The sequence below is a fragment of the Penicillium pulvis genome (assembly GCF_028828015.1).
Source record: "Penicillium pulvis strain IBT 33274 chromosome Unknown contig_10_segment0_segment0, whole genome shotgun sequence".
Lineage (NCBI taxonomy): Eukaryota > Fungi > Ascomycota > Eurotiomycetes > Eurotiales > Aspergillaceae > Penicillium > Penicillium pulvis.
This window is the reverse complement of record NW_026643071.1, coordinates 3,087,028-3,114,347: the sequence shown is the minus strand read 5'-3', so window position 1 is coordinate 3,114,347 and position 27,320 is coordinate 3,087,028. Positions and strand designations below refer to the sequence as shown.

Genomic DNA, 27,320 nt, shown 5'->3' with positions numbered 1-27,320 from the left:
TTAATACGGTTTACTCGCGTTGTTGTTGAGATATTGAATTACATTTACTATGTGTTTTGGGGTGGCCCGCTGCATCGGGTGGCCCGCTCGCTTGTGAAATACGTTATGTGTTCATCTACTTCAGTGAAAGTGTCCCGTAACGTTGCTCATGTTGGCCCTATTGCAACGAGTGGCATGAGCCAAGTCACACAACAGTGCGACAAAGCTTAAGTCATTTGAGAGTCAAGTCTATTGATATTCCAAATCAACCTCTCTGGAGATCATTCAAATATGCGGTCACCCTTTGCACTAAAATGCGCCTCGGCCTTGCTTGGTCCGGGTCACTCAACTGATGGGAGGCATTGGGAATAACCAAACTGCGAGGATCCCAAAACTCCTTCCCGTCAGCATCAATAGCTCTCTCCCACCGTTGAAGAAGCGCACCCTTATTGACCCAGGGAGGAACGGACTGATCTCGGCCCGAATATAGTACCAACAGTTTCTGCTTCAAAAGCCCTCTAGCCCCGACCATTCCAAAGGTCTCAGCAAGGCGCTCATCGCTCAAGTCCGAGCTAAACAGATCATCTTCCTCGGGATTCTCTGGGCTGTCGGGACTAGTCAAGCTGAGAAAGCGCCGACTGCTCACTGGCGTGGAGGTGGAATATCCAATCCGACCAGTCACTGACAACGGCACAAGCGTGTCCACTGAATTACCATCTTCATATGTATTGTTCCGTGCTTCTTCGACCGCTTTATTGTAAATATCACGCATCTCAGCAGGGCTGTCTCGCTCAGTCCCATCCGTCAAAACCTGAAGAATGCCTTCACGATCCGATACCGGGGATTGCATGATGGCTCCATCGATAGGAGTGCGTGAAATAGGCTTCCAATCGCGATCGAGAACAGGATGTGCTGGTCGTGGGTTCGGGCAATTAATGTAATGCATTACATCTTGACAGCCTGTTGAAGAACCCATAACAACCACCTTTCCAGTGCCATAGTGAGGCTCCTTATATTCCCGAACATAGTTCACACATTGCGCAATCTCGTCGATATCCTGGCCAAGTCGGCCCATGCCCCAGCCCCCGTAGGAACAACCCAGTACTAGGTTAAAGATTGTCCATTCTGTTCCTTCCAGTGCCGATGCCAGATCAGCTACATATTCCACTGTACCAAGGCCATCGCCTAATCCGCCAACAAAGATAAGGGTATGTGGTTTGCGGGGGGAACCGCGGGTGTGTTCGAAAGCGACAAGCCGGGAAGTCTGCAAAGGGGATGCACAAATATTAGTGATTGAGTAAGCCATTTGAATTTGGTGGAGGATCTTTGTGGAATGACTCACAATATGGTGCAGAACACCTGGCTGGCCGCGGGCCAGGGAGCTAGAGGCTTTGATCTGCATGTCGATAGTTGGTAAGGAAGAGAAGGAGGGAGTTCGGATCAGATAAGACAGTCCATCAGATAACCGGTAGCAGAGGAATCGGAGGATAACGGGCACGTTGGATGCCTGATTAAAGAGGCACCAATAACCGCACCAGCGCACATCCAGCTCCCCTAGACTGGTTCTAGAGTGGATGATGTTTTACCTAGTGAGTACTCTCAAGCAAATTCTGCTGTTGAAGGTGCTGGACATTTAATTTGCCTCCTGCACTTTGGAAGCTGAAAAGGTGGAAAATGGAGGTTGGTCAGGGATACCGAACAACTTTATTTGGCTCTGCTGTTCCTAGGTCCCTCCCTTTACCTGTCACTGGGCATTCTCCATTGTCAGACCTGACGGCATAGCGGCCAATTCTTGAGGCAAATGCAATGGGTAAAGTATTCAGTCCTCACTACGAGTACAGATCTGTCAATATACATTGTCGGGTCGGGAGCTTTGCCGTTCTTTCCTAGCCAGATTCCAAGGTTGGACAAGGCCGTGCATTTCAATGGCATATCTATAAATTTCTTTTGCAACGAGATCATGTGTCATGTCCATGTAACCCGCCGTCTAAAATCCAAGATTCATTGTCATCATTGTCATCCTGGACACGCCGCCAAGTCTGTTTCGGCTCCGCTCTCGCAAATTTCTCAACAGTCTTGCCATCTGGAGCGTGCCATACGGGTCGCATTAAACCACCAGCCGCAAGAAGCGGATTCCTACTAAATGCATGCCGGCCAGAAGACTCTGAGGGCTCTTGTGTATCTGCATCCAGCAGGTCCGGCTCATTGGGCTCCGGTGTTGACTCCACAGCCGCAGATTGATAGACCCGTCGCACTTTTCCACCCTTGATATCAAGACTCATCACGGTCTTCTTCTTTTCCCACTCCGGACGGGCCTTTGCTTCCAGCTCGCGCTGAATGCGCTGCTGCTTTTTCAGTGCGAGTGCCCGCTGTGCTGGGCTCATCCACAGCGTCGTGGCGGTATTGGGGGTTTCAAAGTCGGCCGCTTCGTCGACCACTTTGGTTCGCTGAGCATTTTGCGCTTGGAAGTTAAGCAATTTATCGCGGTGGGCTCTGGCGGCGTCAAGTTTGCTAGAAGTCACCGATTCAGAACCAGAGAGTGGTCGCGGTCCACCCTCGTGGTGAACGCCTTCGTTGTGAGCGCGCATTTTCTCTTGGCCACGCTCATTTCGAAGTTCTCGGATCATACTTTGCACTTCTTCGGCGGATAAAAGCGATGTGCCGCAGAAGGAGCATGGTTGCAACCCTTCCAGTGCGCAGATTATTTTTCCGCAGTTGAGACAGTTTGGAGCAGGTTCGAATAACGGGTGGATCGACGCATAACACGTACATTTTCGTCTCTCCGTGCTCAGGCCAGGGTTGGTAGACACCTCCAGGGCAGCGATGGCGGCCGTCAGGTCGGAAATATTGTTGGTTGTGAGAGATTCGCTTCCCTTAGAAGGTTTGGCGTTGCCGGTCTTTCGAGTTGTTTTGCTCGGTTTGGACCGCACATTTGGCAGCATATCTGACAGCACCGGGCCAGAAGCTGACGGGGGATGTTTTGAAGAGGTAGGTATCGGCGACTGGTTGCGCGATGGCGCGGACGAGCCAGACACAGAGGCCTCGGGCGTTGGTACTGACAAGGGGGGCTTGCTGGCAGACATGTAGTCTTCCACCTTCTCTGCCTTCATGTACGCTCCTCTTATATTGCCGTAGTTGTCTGGACGGCGTGGCGGACCAGCGCTGTGCAGCGGTTTCTTTTCCTTTTTGTTTCTGCCCCGGGGACGATCATGTTTAACAGGTAGCGCGTTGGGGGTATAGGGAGTCGCCGACCGCGTATCACGACGTGCATTGAATGAGGTGATGAATTCCAGGGCTGCGGGGGAGTCGCCGAGAAGATTTTTGAGATGATCGGCACAGTCATCTTTGGCGAGGCCTGCTGAATAGTCGACGATCTGCTTTAAAGATTCCTCATCCAGCGGGAGGAGTTGGCTGAGCCGAGGCAAGGCCCAAGTTGCGAGGTCGGCCATGGGTTTATACGTAGATGCGAAAGGTTGAAAAAGCGAATGCGGAGATACAAAGTGGGACCGCGTGGTGTGAGATTGCGGGAAGTTCGGAGGTGCAGAGGTGAAGCCGGCGCAGCGGGCGCATGGACATTGAAGGATTTGGCAATGTATGGCAGGGCTTCCCAGTCTAGCCTGCAGAACTTGGTCTCTTTCACGGAAACTGACGTTATGCTTGGGAGCTGGTCGTGCCAAGGAGACCCACGTGAACTATTATCTTGCCCCTTACCGCCTCTACAACTGGGCTGTAATTTCTCTTGGCAGCGCATTTGGCACCGCTGTCAGGCATAACAGTCATGATGTGAAGCGAAGCGGACCATGACAATAAGTTCTTGCACATTCTCCCCGTGTATGTAATTTCTTTTCTCTATCAGCTCTATAAAGACAATGACCAGGTTAAGATATTGGTTCAAAAGAAAACCGACAAGACTTGAAGAAGCCAGGGATTTCAAAGGGCGAGACAGGCAACCCTGGCTGAAAGATTAGAGAAGAAGAGGCTGCATCGCCCCTTGCGAATCCAAGTACCCACGCAAGTATGATTATTCATCATTGAACCTTTCCTCTCGAGTCCACGGGCCAGATCTCCTCTATAACCCCGTTGCGGTAGGCATAATAAAAGTCGTGCAAGTTGACGGTAGGGTCAATATGGCTAGGGACCATTTCCACACGATCACCAACAGCCAGATCAGGCGTACCATTGCTCCAGCTAAGTGATCCTTGTTCATCACCCAGAACTCCGTAAATGTACCTTGGGTCTTTGCACTCGGCTAGGCCACTATCCGTTGTGAGTGACTTCAGTCCCGTGTCGATCGTAACGGTTTGCGGACCTTGTTTGCTCAAAACGGTGGACAAAAGGGTAAGGCTGTTGGAGTAGAAGGTGCCTACGGCATTTCGGTAATCGGTGTCCATGAAGATGAAAGAACCGGGTTGGAGCTCTGTCACACCAGGAACTGTTGCACAGAATTCCGCTGTGCCAGTTCCTCCGGTAGTAACGACCTCCATGGTGAAGCCCGCCTTGCGTAACAAATTCGCCGTGTCGGTAAGGATTTTCATGGACTGTAGGCACTGGCTTCTGCGGTCCTCTCTATCATGCAAATGCTGCAAATGGCCCTCGTAGCCTTGCACTCCGATCAATTTGAGATGCTTCAGCCCGGCAACATGCTGCGCTAGGGCCATGGCTGGATCACCCGGTTTGACACCCGTGCGGTGAAGGCCAACATCAAGGTCAATCAGAACAGTGATCGGCTCTTCGATGCCCGACACTTTCAGGGCCTCATTGATGGAGGTTGCACCAATTTCACTGTCCACGACGATTCGAATGCTCCGGTGATTGCGATACAGTTCCACAAGCCTCTTCACCTTCGCGGGGCCAATGATCTCACATGTGATCAGGAGGTCCTCGAACCCAGCCGCCGCAATAACTTCCGCCTCGCTCACTTTTGCGACACAGCCTCCCTTTGCTCCAGCTGTTGCCAATTTGTTTGCCACGATTGCGCTTTTTGTCGTTTTGAGATGAGGACGAATGTTCAATCCCGTTGGAAGGAGCTTGTCCATTAACTTTTTGATATTGGCCTCACACAGATCAAGGTCAACAATCATTGAAGGCGTATCAAGGCTGTCGATGTGATCACCGACCTTAGGGGAATACATGTTTGTTGATGCCGAGTGGCTAGGCAAAGGAATGGAACAAAACCGTCACAATAGAACTCGTCCAGACTAATGTTTAAGGAAGAGTAGTTGCTGTTACTAGAAAAGATACCCCTTTTTATCCCTTGCTGTGTGGGATCACCATAGAGTCAGGCGGGGTACAAGGCCTGAGCGCCTACCAGAAATTCCGGATTGTGCCTAAGGCACCCGTTCTGGGCGTTGAATGTTCCAATTGAACCTCAAGTGGGGGAAGGCAGACAAATCAAGATAATGCTTGGTAAGGTCGTGAAACGAGCTGGGTGGTTCGAGGAGTCATGCGAGATGAAAGTGCGGGGAATTCGGTGCTAGTCCTCGGAGGGGCAGTCGCAAAGGGTAGATCGCCAAGTTGGAATTGCTTGGCAACCAGTCCAGGGGAAAGCTGATTCTTTCAAAACAAAGGGAGAAGCTGGAGTTGCTCTTTAAACGATCCAAGGAAAGCAAGTGGAGTCGTTGATTCACGTCACTCACTTGGCCATTTGTGTTGTCTGTAATGTTGGAGTCACGGCACCACGTGACATACTCGAAGGGCTTGTAGTCTACGCCTCTTTAGATACTGTGACCAAATGGAAGGTTGCATCTGGTCTTTAGAATGTCTATCTTCGTACGCATTGCATCAGTGTTCACTCCCACCATGTTCATCGTAGAGTCTGGGCAGGGGGATCTAGGATGTCCATATTCCGTGGCATTGTAGATTATAGTCTCATCGATAAGTCACGCGATAAAGTATCTTTCTCTCAGTTATAACATCTTTCTCTCTAGACATTGGTTAACTGATCAACCTTTATGTACACAGAGTAACCCGCCCCGGGGCAAACTGTTAAGTCTAGACTGCTGTGGGCCAACCAAACAAGCCAGCGCGGGTAATAGTAACCAATCGGAAACCATTCTCGGAACCTCGATATCCACTTGGCATCAGCCCTGGATTCAGTGTTGGGTTCATTGCTTGTTTCTTACAGGGGTCTGGAGGCAAGATTTCTCCTTTCGTTTTGGTTTCTTTTACTATGTAGGGTTTGTAGGTGACTATGATTCAACAGTCAATTTCCACGTCCGCTCGAACCGTAGTCGAAATGAAAGTGTTGTCATGGGAGTCATTGCCAGACAGCACTTTGAGCTCCTAGAGAGGCAATCGGGCGCTTAGCCCATTGAAGCATGAGCAAGTTAGAGCTCTGCTGCATCGAAACGGCTTCTATTGTGGCTAAACTTCCCTCATTCTGAAGTTTATGAACGTTTCCATGTGACCCAGGCGTTTGGGGCTCGCCTTGATATAAGATCCCGAGCCTCTTGTAGCATGTGGGCTACCTCTCTTGTGTGCGCTACATGTCTTTCTAATCGAGATTATCTGCGGGCCAGTGGAGGGAGGTCGATATCGTTTTCGACTGAGTTGGCTTCTTTCCAACCTAACAACGGCTTAAGACTAAAGTGAGTACATGGACTGTACAGTATATATATTTTGCATGCTTGGGCTATTTGATTACGACTGTTGAATCGATGAGGCCACTTCCTGTTCGAGGCGGTAGTAGTCCACTTGTGATGACCATGACCTGACCTAATAGATGATTCACCCTTATACTCCATCTAAGGGCCTTATAAAGGTTTAATACTGTGTTCCTGGTGGATTATTCAAATAAATCCAAAAAAACCCCCCTATAAAAGTGACCGCCAGGTACATACCTGATAATAGGCTGGCTACTGCACCTAAAACGTCATATTCGTACATCTGGTGGCCAGAAACTGCATACTCTTGCCCCATCAACTTGAGTAGATTTTTTAGTTTGGGGGGTCTCACTTCCAACCAACCATGAATGGTTTTGTCGAACACGAAATACAAGTAAATAATTGAATTCATGGCACTTGATGCCCTAATATTCAGGCGTTAACATTCCTTATGCCTGACAGATAAGGGACTAGATCTAACCTGATTTGGGCTAGTGGATCTCATATCGGAAATAATTGTTCCGTTGTCTTCATTTTCCATTACGACGGGCTACAGATTAGCAACAGTTCAAACTCCAAGAATTTTCTGCCGGACTAGAGCCAATTTCGAGCTATCATTTGGTGATGGCAATCACAGGCGCCGCTTGGAGCAGAGCCCTGCGCAGCCGACTGCTCCAGCAGAGACTCGCGCTCGGCAATGCTAGTCAACATTTTGAATTGCGAACTGCATCCAGAATCTTGCGAAGCTATACGACAGCAACTGCCGGTCAAGATGATCCACATATCAGCGCGGACCAGGATACCTCCCTCGCATCTCTATCTGCACCGCGATCAACTTTCCCTGACAACGCCTCCGGTCGGAACTCACGTCGTCTCAAGGTGTCTTCGGGTGAGTCTGAAGCCAGGAAACGTGAGGATTTGTTGATGGAGATTGCGCAACAGTCCTCATCTCACATCAATCGCAAACATGTCCGTCTGGAGATGGAGTGGGTACAGGATCCGCTTCTATTGGCACAGCGAGTCTCGACGGCCCTAAGAGGTGGTGATCCTGCCATGGCGGTAGCACTCGCTCGGGAGGCAACAAAGCAGATCCCAGGGACAAAGTTTGTCGTGGCATGGAATCGAATTTTTGGGTATTGTTTTGATATGGGCCACCCAAAGCCGGCCCTGAGGTTTTTCAACGATGTAAGTTTCACCCGGCATCCATCTAACGGTGGTCTTAAGACCCCACTCGCTGACCTCAATCCCGACAGATGAAAAAGCGCGCTGGAAAACCAAACCCCCAAACGTTCACCATCCTCCTCATGGGCCTTCGGAAATCCTCCAAAGTTCCTGGCTTTGACATTGTACGAACTGCGGAAGCCATTTATAACTCAATTTCTGCCGAGAATTCCGGAGTTGAGCGTGACATAATCCATACCAATGCAATGCTATCAGTCTGCCAATACCACGGTGATATGGACTCTCTTTGGCGCATTGCTGGGAGTCTTCCGGAACAGGGACCAGGAGCGCCGGACATGTCAACTTATACGGCCATCCTGGGAACGCTCCTGTTTGCCCATCGCAACAAAATCAAGACCATGGATGCCAGTCAGATCGACCATATATTTTCTCTCAAGGCTCAGCTCATCAACGATGGCAAAAGGATATGGGCCGATATTCTCTACCGATGGCAAAATGACGGCCTACCTCCTGACGCTCATGTGGTGCAATCCATGGCTGCACTGCTGCTAGAAGGTGCCAGTGATCATGATTACTACGATGTTTTCGCTCTCTATCATCAAACCATGGGAATCCCCATTTTTTCAAAACGGCCACCAGAAAGCGCTAGAGATACGCCTACCTCCACCTGGAAGATGAGACAAACTAAAATGTCTGAGCCGCCTGTGGAGGAGGACGTTCCATTCGTGGATGAAAACAATCGGACCTTGAAATTAGACAAGGATGGGCAAAAGGAGGAAGAGCCGTCCATTGAGAGAGAAGAGGAAAATTTCGACTCGCTCTTTGATCCCCTTCCTATAGGACCTGTACCGGAACTCCAGCCAGGGAACAAAGACCTTACAGTAATTCAGGAGGCTTGTCTCAATATCACTCAGGGGAGTAAATCTGGTTATGAGTACTGGAAACATTTGACATCGGGATCAACATCACCACACATCGAGCCTGACGAGGTCGCTGCCATCCAGTTCCTGCGCCTTCTCCGAATATCACGAGCAAGCAACAAGGCCGTTGAAGTTGTTCGGGGCCAGCTGATCCAGTCGGGGCAAATTAGCGGGAAAATCTTTCATATTGCTCTGTCTGTCTGTCGTCGTGACAAACACAATCATTCGTGTCTTATGCATGCGAATGAAATCATGGATATTATGGGCAAATCTTTACTTCTCCCTGATCTCCGTGCGCTCCAGGGATATTTGGAATTGGTTCAAGCACTATCTCAACAACCAGATATCCTCATGTATTTGAGAGGCTTGGGCATCGAAGAAGGGCGCGAGGCCCGTACCTTGCGGACCCTGGGAAAGAAATTGCAAGCGAAGCTTCACCTCTTTGCGCTTGCGACTCTTCGACCTCATTTCGCTCACCTCCATGAGGCCATGGAGCGAGGAAAGCCGCTTTCAAAAGGCCGTTGGGACTCGGCTCGCAATGAGAACTCTGTCCCGGGGGCCCTGGCTGTCAAGATAATGGCCCGCATTCGTCTGATGATCGACGAAGTCTTGAAATCCGAGTACTCAACTTTCGTCTCAAAGGCCGACCGCAGAGTGCTCGAATCAGAGTCCACCATGCTGAAGAAATATTCCAATCGGGATGTCATTATGAGGTTGAACTCACAAACTGTCTTTGCTACACAACAGCAGCGCAGCATGTACCGCGCAAGAAGATCCATTCCTGCGGTGTCGGGTACATGTGAACTTGATGAGCAAAGAACTGAGGAGGCATTGGATTCTTCTTCTCGTCCGGCTGAATCGGAGGCTTGATCTCTCGGTTTTCTTCTGGGTGACTGACTTTGCCACGTTAATGAAGTCTTCGCCCCTGTACAACATCTGTATATCAACTGGTTTCGTGGCGTTTTGGTTTGCATCTGTACAAAGAAGCATGTATCATTCTCTGCTTGGCATATATAGAATACTTGATCAATACCACTGCATATTTGTACTTTACTTAAGTTTCAGGAGGACGTTTGAAGATTTCAAGGGGCCCTTTGGGGGAAGCTAACACGTTTGCTATCATTATTGACAAAAGTACGCTCTTGGACAGTGAAACGACTTTTGAGAGGAATGAATTGCTTATCGTGGAATACGCCATGCTTTCGTATATATGTCTTTCTAGTCATTCAATTCCCATGTGCATTGACAACATGCAGTTTATACTTTGTTTTCTTGACTTCCCAGCTTGCTAAGCTGATTGCGCTTTTTGTTGTTTTTTGATCCGAATCGTACTTCAATGACTCATCGAAAAGCTCGGATGATGGTACCAACAATTTTTTGCCTACAATGACATGAAATTGAGATAGGCGATTTTTCCCGAGTCCTTGGTTAATCCATGTGCCTTTATCACCCAGTGGACCCGATCCCCGTTCACGGGTAAGCTTATGGACTTGATATTCGATCATTCTGCAGTTGACACTGACCAAATTTTTACGATACCTATATGCTTGACTATTTACATCATATTCACGAGTAGCTGCCATGGCCTCCCTGTCCCATAACCATGCCAGAATACGAATTGAATTGCCTAGGGAGGAATGGATGGTGCAGAAGTCCCCAGGTGGCAGTGTCGCAGAGTCCATGGGTTTATATAACTTAATCAACCTGGAGCCTGACGCCCAGGAAGCAACATTCTGTATAGAGGAAATTGAATGAAAAAGGGCAGAATTCAAGAAAAACCAGGTTCCAAGATTGTCGCGTCTGCAGAATTGGCTCGTTATCAGGTTGATTGTACAGTATATTTTTGACAGGTGGATAACACCTTTGCCAAACCATGCAAAGTTCCTTTTTTCTTTTTCCTTCTTTTCTTTTTGGCATCCACTTTTGACCTTCTGAGGGCTTCATCGTAATCAATTGCAGAATCAAATATTTCAATGGCATGGTGACCCGGGAGAACTTGCATTGTCGATATGGGCAACGTCACGTCATTATACCCTGGATGGTGGAACGCCATGTGCGGAGATCATGACAAGCTGCCCCTCGTTTATGTTGCCGATTCCCGTGGAAGAATGTGCATGTCCTGTAAGAAGTACACCACGTCCTCGTTTCCAGGCCGTTTTGATCAGCTTTTCGGTGATATTCCGGTCAATTGCGCGAGATGCGCATATGATGGCAGAATTCATTCATGTGCGGAGTTTTAAAAACTTTTGTTCGACCCCGGAGAATACAATAAATTCATAGATCAACTCACGGATTTAAACCGCGGCGGGAGAAAGCTAGAAAAAACATTATATTGATCACAAGATAAGCTTTGAACAATCATGGATGATATCAGCTTATCCGATGGGCAGAAATCTCTCTCCAATGTCAAAAAAAAAAAAATCCTGCTCAATGCGTTCGATATATCCACAGTGGGACATTTGTCCCCTGGCCAATGGAAGGTGTGTTTGATGCTGTCAATTTCGGGGAGATCGTCACCTGACAAGTATGGAATTCAAAAGACAAATCGGCCACGAAGCGCAAACTTGATTACTGGATCATCCTAGCTAGACTGCTGGAACGCGGTGGTATCAACGCCTTGTTTCTGGCAGATACCACAGGAGCACACGAGACCTACCAGGGTAGGGCAGACGTGTGTGTTCGGTGAGCTGCCCAATGGCCCATGACAGATCCAACGATTGTGAGTAGACTGGGGATACAGAGCATAGTCAGTCCAGCACTCAGCATTCTTAGCCAATCTTTGCAATGGCCGCGGTGACAAAAAACCTTGCCTTTCGGCATAGCAGCCTCCACATCATTTGAACAGCAATTTTTGCTTGCCAAGCGATTTTCTACCTTGGACCACAGGCTTTGGGAAAGCTCGTGGGCATCAGATGCACTCTTTCTCAATCCGAAGACCGACTCCTACGTCGATCCAGAGAAGGGCCGCACAATCAATCACAAGGGAAAGTAACACTCCTTGAATACCAGACATATCGTCGATCCGTCTCCTCAGCGCAAATAATTCCTCTTCCAACCAGGTACCTCGTCCGCCGGAGCGAGCTTTGCCTCGACTCGCGCGGAAGCCATCTTTGTTCCTTCACATTCACTGGAGATCCTTCGACCAAAAATTGAAAAAGTTCGCAAGCAGGCATCGGAGCTAGGTCGTGATCCACAATCCATCGAATTCTTCGGCACATTCACGCCCATCGTGGGACGAACTGACAAAGAAGCACTGCAGAAATATGAAGAACTTAGGAAGTACGCCACCGTGGTCGACGGATTGGTTCTCTTTAGTGGCTGGACAGGCATCGACATTTCCAATATTCCCTTAGATCAAGAGATCACAACAGCCGACTCACTGGAGGCTGGAAAGGTGACCAGTCTTCTCGACTCGTTATTCAGTACCAGTAAGGACGTTCCACGATGAACCCCTCGTATTGTTGCGGAGAAAGCTGCTATTGGTGGCCTTGGGCCAGTGGCTATTGGGAGCCCACAAATCGTTGCGGATGAGATGGAGCGCTGGATTCGTAAGGCAGACCTCGATGGTTTCAACATTGGTTGTGTGACCACACCAGGTACCTTTGAAGATCTGATTGATTTGGTCATTCCGGATTTACGGCGGCGAGGTCTCTATCCTGAGGATCTGGCTGACTCCGATGAACCTCTCACTGCTCGGGAGAAGATATACGGCCGAGGTCAGAAGGATTTAGGTGACGATCGTCCGGGAGCTCGCTACAAATACGATGTGTATCAACAGGATCCGCCATATGTTGAACAATAAGTTGGCTGGTTTTCAAGATTTTGTGGGATTAGACATTCAACAGTATGGTTTAGCCCGCATGGAAGTGTTCAACATGCCTGCTGCGAGTCATTAAAACAATCCGACAAATTGACCGATGAATTTACACGGATCACTTGATTGTCAGACTAATGTTCAAAGAAGCACCTTAGTCAACTTGAGGAATTGTTGCGAAATGAAATGTTTCAGATGACAAGATTAACTCGATACATACAAAACATGGAGAAATGCGGGTGATTTGGTAATATTACCATGTTATGACCAGCACGGGACTGTAATGCCACTCTAGCCTCTCCGGGAGAGCTTCCAAGCCATCAACAACTACGTTGTACTTCACCTGCCACACTACTTGGTGCTTTAATCCTCAGGCAATGCTTTTTCAATAATACCTATTCAACCGCTTCTTCTTGATCTCTCATTCAAAACCATTACGAACAATTATGGCGACCGTGCAGCACGGCCAGTCGCACGGTGACTTGCATGACGACGATTCCCTTCTAGACGATGACCTGATCGATGCCGATGATGGTGAGTATCTGTTCCCAATAGCTTATTTTGAGGATGCTTTCAAATTCGTTACTCATAATAATATACTGGCTCTTTAGCTATCGAAGCCGATGACCCCCTACATGAAACCTCCGACACAGCCCCTCTCCGAGGCAACATTGAATCCGACCCCGGCTCGCGAGGGGGAAGTCGATCGGGCTACGGAAACTATCTTACATCCTCCATCCCAGGTGAAGATCGTCGTGCGACCCAAAATACCATTGATGAATCTGTTTGGGCCACCTTGTCGCGCGACTTGGTGGCCGTCGGGGAGAAGATGCGCCAGGTGCTGTGGCCTAAGTACCTCCTGGGAGGCATGATGCAACGCGGCGGTGGTGGTATCGGTGGTGCTGCAGAGAGAGGCGAGGCTTCTGGATTTGGTCATAACCTGCGCGGGCTCGTTGGACGCTGGCCGGATGCCGATGTTGTCTTGCAGGGTGGAATGAGTGATGGGCTGCGTGACTGGGACCTATGGTATGTTACGAGTGTTCTCTTTTTATGGTCAGTATGGTCTTTCAGGCTAATGATGTGTATCTCAAAGGGGGCCGTTAATCTTTTGCTTGGTGCTGAGCTTGTTCTTGTCTGTCGCCAAGGGTGACCAATCATCGCTGGTTTTCTCGGGTGTATTCTGCATTGTCTGGATTGGAGAGGCAGCTGTGACTCTTCAGATCAAACTACTTGGTGGTAAAATGTATGTTCTGCTGACTTTTGTCCTCACATCGATTTGCTATACTAACACTGGCTCGCTTTGCAGCTCTTTCTTCCAGTCGATCTGCATCATCGGTTACACACTCTTCCCACTCGTCATCGCTGCTCTGCTCAGCGCACTTGGACTGCCTACTATCGCCAGAATCCCTGTTTATCTCGTCCTCGTGGCTTGGTCGTTGGCGGCAGGAGTGAGTATCTTAGGTGGCTCAGGTGTTGTTCGGAACCGGGTAGGCATTGCCGTGTACCCACTCTTTGTGTTCTACATTGCGATTGGATGTCTTTGTTTTATTAGTTAATGGTACAGAGAGAAGTGCTCGTTTGGCCATCAACGAGTTTCGGATACGGTGAATTCGGACTTAACTGGGACACTGGAGGAAAACATCGAATGAAATTGCAATGCAAACATGTATACATATCTTTCAACAGCCTTGGGCTATGTTCTACTGTGGCTTTCCAAATACCTAGGTACTTGGAATGATCTTCAATATGCTTTCCTGGATTGTTGTTGCCTTTTTAGTCTGTATATGTTGCGTGTTGCCTAGGTAGTATATGCTGCTCAATATGCGCTGGAAACGAGACTTCAGCTATTGGTAATTCCAATAAGGGTAAGAGAGATCAGGAACCGTGTGTGTAGAGGGTTTATTTACTTCCCATAAATAGAGCGCTATCAACGTGATAAACTCGACTTCCTTCACTGGTTTTCTATTGTTGATACCTTGTAAAGTGAAGCCCAAATTCACTGCGGGGCGAAGCGGTGACCGGAACAACACTCAGACATCTTCGCCGCTTTCCAACTTCATCTTTTCTCCCCCAACCTCTACCTCCTCGACTTCGATTCTGTTCGTCTGAATCGCGTCTATTCTCGAAGCTCCTGCTTTGTTCCAATTCATTCAAATCCTAACCCTTGTCTACTTACGAAAATCTACAATCCTTGCACTAGTCTCCACCATCTCCGTTACTTGAGAGCTTGTCATTGTTATGGCTCCCATGGATGAACCGGTGCCCACGATGGGTGAGTAATCTTTATACCTTGCCCGATCTTTGTGTGCCTTTTCTCGACTCTACTCTGCCAATCTGCACATTCACTGGCATCGTATGGCAGCTGTGAATATATGCCGACAGGTGGGATCTCGAGGGAGCGATAACTTCCTATATCTCCGGCGCCAGCTGCGCATTCTTCCCATGCCTGCCACTTGCAAACTGCCTATCTGCTGTGCGGTCTGAATAAGTTTATGTTTTGCGGTGATAATCTTTGCATAAGCTGACATTGCTTTTTGTTTTGTTCCAGCAACCGGCGGAGAATCCCCACCTTCCGACAACGATGGCGGCGAGCGTCCTGTTCGCAAGCAACTCAAAGAAACCTCCATCGAATCCGCCCCCGTAAACGCCAACGAGAACGCCAGCAGCCGCAAGCGCTCTTTTGAAGAATCCCGCGACCACCATGATGACCCCTGCGAGAACGGCGAGAACCGACGAAAGCGATCGCGAGAGGGCACACCATCAAATACTGATAATGCCGAATTGAATACGGGCAAGCATACAAGCTCTGGCGCCCAGTCATTGAATGTGAGTGAACACGACATACCAAATATCCTTTGGGACGCCCCCCTGGAATCGGCCCTAGATACCCCACGCCATGTATCATTCGGAGCACCCTCCATCACTTCCCTCAAGGACATCTTGAATGATCATCTGGACTTCGACGCATATTATGGCGAATTTATTGAAGATCGTCTCTGGGCTCTCAAAAACGTGGAGATGGGTTTGGAAGAGGCCGACCAATTCCATGCGAATCAAGAGAGATTCTTCTTTGAAGAGCTCGAGCGTCTCCAGGAGGCCCAGTCGTATGTGGAGATGGCTCAGGAGCGCACCAATGAGGAGCGGGGCTCAATAAAAGCAGCACAGGCTCTACTTGCGTGGGAGAAGGACCGACTCGAGAGGGCGCTCAGATCAATAGAAGAAGAATCTTCCCCGCAGAGCCCTGGAAGTGACCACCCAGCCAGTCTCTCTCCTTCGACGCCCAAGTCCAGCACCGAGATACCGTTCCAGACAGAACAATCTTCGCCCCATGGCTGTCCTGGAAGCCCTGAGCCCTGGGCAGCATGTCTTCTTCCTGGAGACCCCCACCCCGCCACCCTGTCCAATGGTCACTTCAAATCGCGCCCAGCTCCAAGAAGCCAGAGCCCTCCTGAGTCCAACCTGGGGATCTTGACCCCGGATCCCTCGGTGGCAGATAAATACACACAAACTACTATAATCAGCATACAGACCCCACCGGACATGCACAAAGAGATTTATAAGCCAAATACCAACGAACTCTCACAGGACCAGACACCCCCCACGATCGAACCCACCCACGAAACCATGGATGACGGATCGGCAAAATCTCTGGCGAAGAAGAGAAGCCTCGAGCAGCTTGAGGAAGGTTCCAAGAAAGCGGATATGACGAACGACTCACCACCATCCCCTGCTGGTCCCGCCGATGCCAAGCCGACTTCCGATGGAGAGCCCGAGAAGAAGAAACATCGTGATAACTCCCAGGAACGGGATACCAAGACCGATAATGTTTGTCCATCTCTTTTTTCACCTCGTCAACATGCTAATGCTCTTTTCACGCAGGTATTTGCTGCAAGCGCCTTTGGGAAAGCAGCCGCGTCTCCATTTGCCTCGCTAAACATGATTCAGGATTCAACGAAAGACTCTCAAAAGCCTTCTCCTGCCTCTGCATTCGCCTCGTCTAGTCTGGCCGCATTTGCAGGCTCTGAGAGTTCTCCGTTTGGTGCACTAGGAGGCTCAACTCAATCTGTCTTCAAAACCGCCGCCTCTGGTACAGGGAGCTTTGCAACTCCCTCCGTCTTCAACTCTGTCGCCTCTGGTGCAAACAGCTTTGCAGCCCCCTCTGGCACTTCTACTTTCGGTGCCCTGGGAAGTGGATTTACAGGTGTTGGTGGTGGATTCGGTGCTGCTGCTAAAGCTGGTGGCCTGACCAGTTTTGCGTCCAATAATGCCCCGGTCACTCTCGGTGAACACAAGGCCAAGCCTCTTGGTGCCGAAGATTCCGAAGGCGACGAGAGTGACAGCAATGATGAAGACAACACGAACACATTCGAGGCGTCCAAGACCGATGAGCGTTTCTACGCACAGAACAGTATGCTTCCGTACACCTCCTCTCTTCAACTTTACTGTGCTAACTGCGTTTACCTAGTTGAAACTGGCGAAGAAGAGGAAGAAACCGTCTTCTCGTGCAAGGCCAAGCTGTTCCATTTTCAAAACAAAGAGTGGAAAGAGCGTGGTATTGGTACTTTCAAAGTCAATGTTCGCCAGGGCGCCGATGGCAAACAAACTGGCCGTATGCTCATGCGGGCCGATGGCGCCATGCGTGTGATTCTGAACGGCCCGATTTTCAAGGGCATGAACTATGGAGATGCAAAGAATGAGGCGCCAATCAACAAGCAAATTCTTCTTGCCAGCGTGGAAGAAGGTCGCACCGTTCCTCTATTGTTGCGTGTAAGTTCACTTTCCCCTCTAGTCTTTTGATGTACTGACATTTCTTTCAGACTGGAAACGAGTCATATGCGAGGGAACTTTACGATATTATCGATGATCTACTGAAGGACTCAGATGCATAAAGTCAACTTTGCCCATCGAGAAGTATCAAGAAGCGGAAAGAGTACAGTGAGGATTAGGTGCACATTGGAGTTTACGCGTTTACTGTGTGTGATATCTCATTATTAGCGTTTATCAATTTATTCACATGTTTTTGCCGCTTGCAAGATCATTTGTTCAGTTGGAAGAATGTCCGGTGTCCGATCTCGCTGCGGCAATTTCGAAAGTCGCGTTTGACCAAAGGAGTTGGGTTTCTTTTTAACTCCAATGCCCTTTGTTGTTGACTTTTCGCAGACACAAAATGGTGGAAGAAATTGGCATCTCGACTCCCATCTCTCTCACATTCCCCAAGACGACCTACGTCTCAAGCCAACTCATTTGCATCGATGTCCACATATCTAATTTCCATGATATCCTAGACGACCAATTAAACATCCACCTGCGCATATATTGCCAAGACAATCTTCAACCATCTCTAATCACGCGCTGATCCTATACAATCATCTATGCACTATACCCGAGCCAAGACAAGCGATCATCGCCCGCCTCAACCATTTGACATCCTCTCCACCATACACAAACGCACCCTCTTCCCCGCATATTTACTGGGGGAACTTCCCAAGCTCGGACTCCTCCTCGCAACAGAAGACAATTCGAGACGTTTGATCTCACCGCCGCCGGCGATCTTGGCATCACCGTAGTTGCGACGCCAGACAGAGGCTGTGTGGATGGGAAAATATTTCCTGGTCGCGCCGTGATTCTCCCACTTGATATCAGGCAGGGTGGGAGTCATCCTACGGCGCAGCATGCATGGGCTCTCATCTTAGCGCTAGCGAGAAATGTGCCGGCAGATGACGCCGTAATGAAGCACGCGTATCCAAATGTTTCCAGTACCTGAAAGACTGGGTTAGCCAAAGGCCTGACGGGACAACAATAGGGGTGACTGGGTTGGGAAGACTCGGTGCTACGGTAGCCCGGATTGGAAACTTGGCATTCCTGATGTGAATCGTTTGCTGGAGCGAGAATTTGTCACAGGGACAAGGCCGATCGGAAGGCCCAGGAGACGGGGTTGACAGCTCATCAGCCAGACGGAAGTCGGACCTTTCGGGTTGTAGGCAAGGAGCTCTTGAGTGAGGTAGATGCTGTGAGTCTGCATTATGTGCTCAATAAGCGATCGAGGGGAATCGTTGGGGAACAGGAGCTAAGGCAGATAAAAGAGTCGGCTTTGCTGGTGAAAACTTCCCGTAGCCCGTTGATTGATGTGGCGACTTTGTTTAAAGCTTTGCAGACGGGGCGGATTGGAGGTGCGCCGTCGGATGTCTTCGACCTTGAGCCATTACCTGCGGATATTCCGTGGCTCTCGATGGATTGCAGAACGGGGTCGATTACTATTGACACTCCATATGGGGTATTTTGAGGAAGGGATCATGCATGCATTGTGTGATGAGACGGCGAAGAATCTGGGACGATGGTTGGATGGACAGAGGTTTTACATCATCTCAATTAAGATGAACAGTGGTTAATACACTTCAATCATACAAATGTTTTCATGCAAGGCCCGGGCAAAGGACCAAAGCCGGATCAGCTTTTCACGGTCACTACAAAAAGCCGTGGGTACCGAAGCAAGACTCGACCATCAACCGACGAAGGATATGTTTCCTTCAAGCGCCTCAAATATTCTTTCAAGAACGCATCTTTCTCCTCTGGTTGCAACAAATCCACGTAAGGCCTCAATCCGGTCCCTTTGACCCATTCAATGATGGCTTCGTGATTCTCAAGCGAATGATAATAGCTTGTATGGAAGAGGCTCACCTCCGAATAAAGTGGCTTGAGCTGCTTATGAATCTCCTGCAGCGACTGAAACGTATCCCGGCCGACAGATTGTAACTTCGCCGCCCAGGGCCCGGTCTTGAATGTCTCTCTCATCAAAACATGGGAGGGTTCATTGAGGTTGTCGGGAACCTGAAAGGCAAATACTCCTCCAGTCGGTTTAATTCCAATCAATCTCTTGATGACCCCAATGCGCTCTTTTCTCCCAAGCCATTGGAAAACGGCATTGGAGTAGTAAAGATCAATTGGGGCTTCGGGTGTGTAGGTGTTCAAATCTGCGATACTGAATTTCAAGTGGGGGAGAATGGATTTGGCTTGGCGGATCATGTCCGGGGATGAATCCATCCCCACCAGTAGAGCGTCGGGGTAGCGAGACTCCAGGACGACAGTTGAGTTTCCCGGACCACACCCCAGGTCTACCAATCTTTTCGGGCTCTGTAGGGAAACCCTGGCAGAAAGATCGCGGGCTGGTTGGGTACGTTCATCTTTGAATTTGAGGTACTGTGCTGCGCTCCAGTCGTATGCGGGGTTGGCGGTGGACATGGAGACGTGCAATGATGCGGGAATCACTCGGAGGGGGGGCAGAGTCTTCTTGACGATTTTTGGAGGAACATGTCAAGGCCTCTGGTTCTGTGTAGAGCAATGGCTGAGGCAATAACAGCCTTCCAAGCTTGAAGAGTAGATCTGGAGCGTGGTAGGAAATAGGAACTTGGGGATGTCGATCACTTCGAGCGATGCGAATCAGATAGTACACAAGCTTGCAGACCAATATTCCCGGAATTTTTAGCAACTGAAGCAGAGCGGTATGAGCCGATCTGACTTAGTCGCCCGAGCTTGCATTTATAGAGATGCCGATTGTCTAGTCGCGTGTACTGGGTCAGAACCCGAGAGACTGCCGATGATCGGGAAATAACCCTTGATCAGAGCAACATCGGACCACAGCTGCTGGAATACGGAAACCAGATATGATTATATGCTCTGATATTAGCTGCAAGTATTGAAAGCGCATTTCAAGGGTATGTGTCCAACCTAGTTCTCCCATATGCGACTGGCATGACGTCACTGGATACTATATCTTCGCGCGTACTCCACGCTGTAATTGCAGGTTTCTCGGTTTTCGCAGACTGTTCGGCATCTCAGCGTAAAAAAAACCCCCTCGAGATCCTGAGCATTGTCCTTCAGATAACAAGCCTGGAATGACTTTGGAGCACTCATACAGGTGGACGAGATATTGAAGAACGCATGTACATATCCCTTTGGGTTATATTGGTACACGTGACATCGCGTGTCGCTTCCGCGAACTCACATTTCACTAACTTTCCCCGTAGTTGACAATTCTTGGAGCATTGCCCAAGGTCGTGATGGCGCATCATGTCAAAGTCCCCTTCAAGCAGTTCGAATTCTTTGAAACGAAAGCAGTCTCATGACGATAAGTGGACCGCTGGGCCTCCGCCTTCATCCCTTGACGCGTCTCTGAAATCAGCCGTCGAATCCACAATAGCTGGATCTCGCCCCCCTACGTCCGAAACGCCGACATTGGAAATTGGACCAAACAAGAAAAAGAAATCAGGACAAGGAAAAACAGCCACGTCCACAACTGCAAAACCCAAGGTTCTAAAAAAAAGATCCCCAGTTGCACCATGGCCCGATGCACTGAGACGCTTGTCACAGACTCAACGAGCATTGAACCTAGTGTACACATTCTGCTGTACACGTAAACAATTTGCGACCACATTCGAGAATATCAAGACAGCAGTGCAGGCACAACTTGGTCAAGATCGAGAACTTACCGTTGAAGATATCGCGCGGGTAAAGGCGCTGGTCCCGGGAGCTGTGCGCTTTGAGTATGTCGACGAAACAAAGTTGGAAACGACTGTTGGAGAGAAGGACATTGCCGACTATGGGGCGAGCCATCGGGGCAGTCTTTGGAAAACCGAGGCACTGAAGGACACTGCAGACCCGAATGAAGAAAGCCCCGGAATCACAAGGAATGTCCTGTTGTTCGAATTTGTTGACGGGGATCTCAAGCGAGAGGTCATAGACCCGAGAACGGGAGAACCAGTCAAACCAGTGCGCCGAATGAGAGACGAGGATCTAAAAATGCCAGTCTACAGCCAAAAGCAGATGCTGAAGCTGATTGAGAAACGCAATGCTAAGTTTTCTGATGCCATTGATGCATTTCTAGTTCGCTGCGAAGACCAGGTCATTGATCCTGTGCTCCTGTTGGAACAGGAGAAAGATCTATACATCCCTACGCCTCCTGATAGTGGAGCCAATACTCCTGCCGCCGCCAAAGCCCCTGCCGCCATCCCCAAGGAGCGTCTGTCCATCGCGGAGATCGTCGCGGAGATCCGAGAGATGGATTGGTATCATGCTCAGATCGTCCCAGAGGGACATCGGGTATTTGATGCCCAGTCTCCGGTTTATGGTGATTTGACATTCCGGCTGTCGCAAGATCTGGTCAACACCCTATACAATACAAAGGGCATCACCCAGCTATACTCCCATCAAGCAGAGGCAATAAATCACCTCTATGAGGGTCATAATGTGATTGTTTCTACTTCGACCAGCTCGGGCAAATCACTCATCTATCAAATTCCCATGCTCCACGAGTTGGAAAAAGACCCTGATAGCAGGGGCATGTACATCTTCCCTACCAAGGCTTTAGCTCAAGACCAACGACGCAGTATGATGGATCTCTTGCAATATATGAATGGTCTACAACATATCATGGTGGAGACCTTTGATGGTGACACGCCGATGGAAAGTCGCAATCTTATTCGCGATGAAGCACGAATTATATTCACCAACCCAGACATGCTACATATCACAATTCTGCCCCAGGAAAGCGCCTGGCGCACGTTTTTAAAGAATTTGAAATTCGTGGTTGTTGACGAACTACATGTCTACAACGGCCTATTCGGATCACACGTCGCATTCATCATGCGCCGACTTCGCAGAATTTGCGCCGCCGTGGGCAATCGGCATGTCAAATTCATATCGTGCTCTGCCACCGTTGCGAACCCGGAAGCGCACATGAAATCCGTCTTCGGTGTCCAGAATGTGAAGCTGATAGATTTTGATGGGTCCCCCTCGGGCCGGAAGGAGTTTGTCTGCTGGAACACTCCATTCAAAGACCCAGCGGATCCAACCTCAGGACGCGCTGACAGCGTTGCTGAGACCGCACGTCTGTTTTGTCAGTTGATACTCAGAGGTGTCAGGGTCATCGCTTTCTGCCGGATCAGAAAGATGTGTGAGATCCTACTGCAGGCCGTGAGGAATGAGTTCCAGGCTCTCGAGCGTCCTGAGGTGGGCAAATTGGTGATGGGCTACCGCGGTGGTTACAGCCCCCAGGATCGACGTCGCATCGAGAAAGAGATGTTCGAAGGGAAACTGATGGGCATAGTGGCGACGAATGCTCTTGAATTGGGTGTTGACATCGGATCCTTGGACGCAGTAATCACTTTGGGGTTTCCCTACTCGATCTCCAATCTACGTCAACAGAGTGGCCGGGCTGGGCGACGCAACAAAGACTCTTTATCGGTGTTGGTCGGGGACAGGTACCCAACAGATCAGCATTACATGCAGAATCCAGATGAAATTTTCACTCGACCCAACTGTGAACTCCAGATCGACCTTGCCAATGAGCTCATCTTGGAGGGGCATGTTCAGTGCGCTGCATTCGAAGCGCCCATTTTCCCCGATGAAGACCGTATCTATTTCGGTGACCAACTCTACGCTGTCGTAGCAACTCGCCTCATCAAGGATAGTATGGGCTTTTACCACTGCCACGAGCGCTTTCGACCCCAGCCCTCAAGATGTGTCTCCATCCGGGACACAGAAGATCAGCATTTCGCAGTAATCGATACAACCCACAACCGCAATGTCGTCCTTGAAGAAGTGGAGGCTTCTCGCGCCTTTTTCACCATCTATGAAGGTGGTATCTTTCTACACCAAGGCGAAACCTACCTCGTCCAAGAACTGAACACAGAACGCCATTTTGCCAGAGTAACCCGCGTCCACGTTGACTGGAGTACCATGCAGCGCGACTTCACCGACATCGACCCCGTCGAGACAGAGACCATGCGCCCCATCACCGCAGATCCGTCCGGCTGTCGCGCATTTTTCGGAGCTGTTCAAATCCACGCAGTCGTATATGGGTTTTTCAAGGTAGACAAACGCGGCCGAGTGCTCGATGCCGTAGAGGTTGACAACCCACCCATCGATATCCTGACAAAGGGGATGTGGCTTGATGTTCCATCGCGGGCAATCACGATCCTTGAATCACACAGATTAAACATTGCAGCCGCAATCCACGCCGCAGAACATGCGGTTCTCTCTCTTCTCCCATCTTTTGTCATTTCCTCGCCTGGTGACGTCCGCACAGAATGCAAAGTCGCCAAAAAGGAACTTGGTCGTCCGCTCCGTCGTGCAAACGAGACTTCCGTCTCCGATAAAAAGGAACTTCAGAAACTCCTCCAGCCACCTTCCCGGCAACGGCCTGCTCGTCTCACGTTTTATGATGCGAAGGGTGGGTCATGTGGGTCGGGTATTGCGAGTAAAGCATTCGAATTTATCGGCTTACTCCTCCGACGTGCCGTTGCACGTATCGAAGCATGCGCCTGTCTCTCGCCGCAAGGCTGTGTGGAATGTGTATGTGACGAGCGCTGCAAGGAAATGAATCTTGTTATGAGCAAAGCCGGCGCGGGTGTGATTCTGCGATGCTTACTTGACTGGGAGGTAGACATTGACGCTTTACCTTGGGGTGAGGATGTTGACGGACACGAGTTCGGTGTTATGGGTGGCGAGTTGGCGGGTGGATATGAGACGGTCATCATGGCCAACGAAATTCCATGGAAGGCTGGATGTAGCCCTGACGAAAGGCAAAACTGAGAAGACATTTGTATGCAGTTTTATTACATACTATCATGTACATACCAGAAGAAAGATTTGAGTGCACAGGAGACTTTCAATGTTGAATCTATCGAAGCTCTCCCACCTGCATACCCAATGAAAATTACATGTAGCCAAAGGAAAGATAAATGATGAGGGTAAACAGAAGAAATACACACGCAGTGTAGATTGACACACGAAAAGGCCCAAGAAAATGCGATTCATATGACTTTCTTCGATAATGTACTGTCTAAGCAGTCGGGTATATAATAAACATACACATCAAGTCATGACCGAGAGAATGCTGGGGTATAGGGTTGGGGTTGATATCAGAAGATGGGTATAAGGGAGCAGAGAAGGACGGAAAGGGACGAAAAGGATGTGAGAAATGAGTATTAGCCTGCAACGTGAACATTCCTTTGGGGGGTGATTCGGTCGGTGTGGCCGGCCACCAAAAGGCTTGATGTCCAATCAGACAATAACACCAAGTGTACCTGCTGGGTGGCCATCGAGATGTTTGCATGGGAGTGAGGCTGATAGGTAAGACTTGGCAGGTATGACCACAAGGAAGAAATCCAAATCTCCGGCGGAGGATAGGCAAAGCCCACAACCCGATGGTTCATATAAGCTAGATCAACGACCAAGGACGGACCATGACGTGGCTGATGTCTGAAAGATCGGCAAACGCGTCACCACAGCTGGGATCAACGGACAGAAAGGAAGGTTGCCCTCTTCAGGAGAAGCCACCGTGGCTGCTATCATGGCTGCTTCCAGGGCTCAGCTCATCTCCCTCGTCGTTGACATTCAGTTTCCAGAACATGGATTTCATGTCGCGTACATTAGAGCGGAAGTCATCGCGAGGCTGCTCTAGGCGATCATCGGTCATGGCACGGACTTCGCGGATCAGATCTGGGTAGCCTTCGTCGTTGGGAAGCCACCAGTGCATGAGCTCGGGTAGTTGCCAGAGGGTGGAGAGGACTTCGCGGAATTTAGGTTGCATTATGTACCTGATTGCCCCGGGGAGGTCAGCTGCTGGATCGCATGGCGAGATAGAAATGAAGAATGGTAAAAATAAAGGAAAACCTACCCAGTCTGTTCCATCTGGGCAATCCTGCGCCGACACCACATCTGATTTTTGACGTCTCTGGGGAGGAACATGCTCGTGAGCCCTATGCTGTTCTTGAACCCGATGCAAGCCCCGTTTTCTTTCTCTGGCCATCGGTCGATGGTTTCCATCAACTGGGCTTGTTCCCAGGCCAACTTTGTTAGGTCCGGCAGTAGGGGCTGTCTCAATGCAAGCATTGTCTGATATTTATACATCAGTTCAGTCGAGAGGAGGTCAATCCAGATGTAATTCGCATCCCACAGGGCTCCTTCGTGGATCCGGCCTGTCACAAAGGGATCCACAATATCATCTTCGGTTAATGGCACTTTATTCGGATACGAGCGTACGGTGTATTCACTGTCGTCGAATGCTCTCATAATGTTTTTTGCCCGTTCAATCGTCTGCCCGAGCTGCTCGTTCTGCACGGCAAAATCTTCGAAAGGAATCATGCCACGAGACAGTTTGGCATATAGGGAAGCCATGTCTAAACCAAACCTGCGGTTAATCGATGCGACCAGCGAGAGCTGCTTGAGTGCGTCATCGGGGTCGAGAGCCGCTTGCTCTGCGTCGAACTGTTCTTTGGCGAGGTACCAATCTCGACTGAGAATCGCCTCTGTGCCGGCCAGAATCCCCGCAACGACATCGAAGCGCGCGTACCAGAGAAAGATGTTTGTATGTAATTCGTTTAGATTGGACGAGTCCGGCGTCAACAGTTCCCGCATCAATGCGTGGGCGGCTTGGTGATGATCGATCAAGTTAACCCAATCACCAGTGTATTCCTGGTTGGAAAAAAAAAAAAAAGAAAGCATCAGCAAGAGGTGGATCAGAGAGAGAAAAATTTAGAAAGAAGAGGCACTCTACCTCAAAAGTGGTCAAGACAAGAACTGTACACAAGGTTGCCTCGTTATGTTCCTCGCCAGAGCCAAGTGATTTCCGCAAGAGAACAAGGGCTTTATTGTAATATTTGAGGAATGTAAACAGCTTCCCTCCCGGGCTATGCAAGGTGTGATGATATGCAGCAAAGCCTACAAGGGCATATAGCAAAGGCTTATATTGCAGGGCAAGTTCGATGATGTTGTGTTGAATAAAAGCCCGGCTGGGTTGTCTCAAGAAAAAATGACCGGGTGTGATAAATTCCTGGTGAAAATTCAGGTAGAATCTCAAATCGTCTGGAAGTCGGGCTGCATTGAGCATATCTGTCGTGGACTGAGAGACGCTGGCCGACCGCACGCTCACCGACTCGAAGCGTGATGAGGACTCGGTAGAAGGGGAGCTGCCCGGGTCCATATTGAACGACCCGGGCTCGGAGGCCTGTTTCAAACTTGGTTTTCGAAGTGATTGTGCACTCTGCGTTCTGTGTAGGTCGGGTCGAGATGTGCTGGGACTGGTGGGCGACCGAGAACCTAGCCCGGGATTGTCGGGTTCTTCCTCATCAATGATCGGCTCCAGAGGACTGATCTCATCGAATTCCAGTCGACCTGATGAGTCACTTCCTTGCGAGGGAGGGCGTGTACCACGCGATTTGGTGGATGAGCGGGCGCCACCCTTGGACGGTCCGGATGTGGGGGATGGGTAGACGCAATCCCGACTTCCCTTGCGGCAACGCTCGCAGACAGGGCGAGACTCATCGCATTTGATCCGACGGGAGCGGCAGGTGAAGCAACCGCTCCGGGTTCGTTTGTGTTTCTTTGGATCCGGGAGAGGTTGGAGCAAGGTCGATTGCTTCGGGTATGATGGCGCGGGCACAGTCATGGCCGGCGGCGCGGCGGAGGGATCGTGCCATAGCGCAATGTTTTCGGGATACTGAGCTGAGCCGAATAGCGAATAGGCGGACATGGTTGAATCCTGCTGCATTGAATCGAAAAAGCCGGCCAGGGCGGCCTGGGACTGATGATATGATGATTGCTCCATGATGGTTCGTGCCCGTAGTTAAGCTCCGCGCAGATCTCCCCCCGCAAATTTAGCGTAAAGCTCCTGATTATTGCATCATTCAGAACTGGAGATTATTGCAAGCCAGAAATATATATAGTAAAGCCCTGAGAAGCGTCAGTGGAGTGGATGTGGATATGAAGTCCGATGTACACAGGTGGGTGTGGTAAGTGTAGGGGGTGGGGTGAGGTTGACCCGGA

General features: G+C 49.7%; 10 protein-coding genes across 10 annotated transcripts; 5 read left to right on the top strand and 5 right to left on the bottom strand.

Annotated features, from left to right (window-relative positions):
• Positions 1–244: 244 nt before the first annotated feature.
• Positions 245–1,381, bottom strand: N7503_001187 (uncharacterized protein; the record flags this gene model as incomplete). Its single annotated transcript, XM_057060748.1, has 2 exons — positions 245–1,243; positions 1,322–1,381. The coding sequence occupies 2 exons, from the start codon at positions 1,379–1,381 to the stop codon at positions 245–247; spliced, it is 1,059 nt and encodes a 352-aa protein (XP_056927671.1).
• A 556-nt stretch (positions 1,382–1,937) lies between these two features.
• On the bottom strand, positions 1,938–3,428 carry N7503_001186 (C2HC5-type zinc finger protein; the record flags this gene model as incomplete). The annotated part of the gene is made up of 1 exon (XM_057060747.1): positions 1,938–3,428. One exon carries the CDS (start codon positions 3,426–3,428, stop codon positions 1,938–1,940), a length of 1,491 nt encoding a protein of 496 aa, XP_056927670.1.
• A 579-nt stretch (positions 3,429–4,007) lies between these two features.
• N7503_001185 (DSD1 family PLP-dependent enzyme) lies at positions 4,008–5,111 on the bottom strand (the record flags this gene model as incomplete). The annotated part of the gene is made up of 1 exon (XM_057060746.1): positions 4,008–5,111. The coding sequence occupies one exon, from the start codon at positions 5,109–5,111 to the stop codon at positions 4,008–4,010; it is 1,104 nt and encodes a 367-aa protein (XP_056927669.1).
• A 2,094-nt stretch (positions 5,112–7,205) lies between these two features.
• N7503_001184 (pentatricopeptide repeat-containing protein) lies at positions 7,206–9,553 on the top strand (the record flags this gene model as incomplete). Its single annotated transcript, XM_057060745.1, has 2 exons — positions 7,206–7,766; positions 7,835–9,553. The coding sequence occupies 2 exons, from the start codon at positions 7,206–7,208 to the stop codon at positions 9,551–9,553; spliced, it is 2,280 nt and encodes a 759-aa protein (XP_056927668.1).
• Positions 9,554–11,377: 1,824 nt separating this feature from the next.
• N7503_001183 (Nitrilotriacetate monooxygenase component A/pristinamycin IIA synthase subunit A) lies at positions 11,378–12,485 on the top strand (the record flags this gene model as incomplete). Its single annotated transcript, XM_057060744.1, has 3 exons — positions 11,378–11,402; positions 11,743–12,111; positions 12,181–12,485. The coding sequence occupies 3 exons, from the start codon at positions 11,378–11,380 to the stop codon at positions 12,483–12,485; spliced, it is 699 nt and encodes a 232-aa protein (XP_056927667.1).
• Positions 12,486–12,943: 458 nt separating this feature from the next.
• On the top strand, positions 12,944–14,053 carry N7503_001182 (Yip1 domain protein; the record flags this gene model as incomplete). Its single annotated transcript, XM_057060743.1, has 4 exons — positions 12,944–13,031; positions 13,109–13,523; positions 13,591–13,740; positions 13,804–14,053. The coding sequence occupies 4 exons, from the start codon at positions 12,944–12,946 to the stop codon at positions 14,051–14,053; spliced, it is 903 nt and encodes a 300-aa protein (XP_056927666.1).
• A 682-nt stretch (positions 14,054–14,735) lies between these two features.
• On the top strand, positions 14,736–17,386 carry N7503_001181 (uncharacterized protein; the record flags this gene model as incomplete). The annotated part of the gene is made up of 5 exons (XM_057060742.1): positions 14,736–14,769; positions 15,046–16,322; positions 16,377–16,905; positions 16,963–17,264; positions 17,315–17,386. 5 exons carry the CDS (start codon positions 14,736–14,738, stop codon positions 17,384–17,386), a joined length of 2,214 nt encoding a protein of 737 aa, XP_056927665.1.
• A 1,558-nt stretch (positions 17,387–18,944) lies between these two features.
• N7503_001180 (Trans-aconitate 2-methyltransferase) lies at positions 18,945–19,736 on the bottom strand (the record flags this gene model as incomplete). Its single annotated transcript, XM_057060741.1, has 1 exon — positions 18,945–19,736. The coding sequence occupies one exon, from the start codon at positions 19,734–19,736 to the stop codon at positions 18,945–18,947; it is 792 nt and encodes a 263-aa protein (XP_056927664.1).
• An 828-nt stretch (positions 19,737–20,564) lies between these two features.
• Positions 20,565–24,086, top strand: N7503_001179 (ATP-dependent 3'-5' DNA helicase; the record flags this gene model as incomplete). The annotated part of the gene is made up of 1 exon (XM_057060740.1): positions 20,565–24,086. One exon carries the CDS (start codon positions 20,565–20,567, stop codon positions 24,084–24,086), a length of 3,522 nt encoding a protein of 1,173 aa, XP_056927663.1.
• A 733-nt stretch (positions 24,087–24,819) lies between these two features.
• On the bottom strand, positions 24,820–27,102 carry N7503_001178 (Zn(II)2Cys6 transcription factor; the record flags this gene model as incomplete). Its single annotated transcript, XM_057060739.1, has 3 exons — positions 24,820–25,093; positions 25,174–25,970; positions 26,053–27,102. The coding sequence occupies 3 exons, from the start codon at positions 27,100–27,102 to the stop codon at positions 24,820–24,822; spliced, it is 2,121 nt and encodes a 706-aa protein (XP_056927662.1).
• Positions 27,103–27,320: the final 218 nt, after the last annotated feature.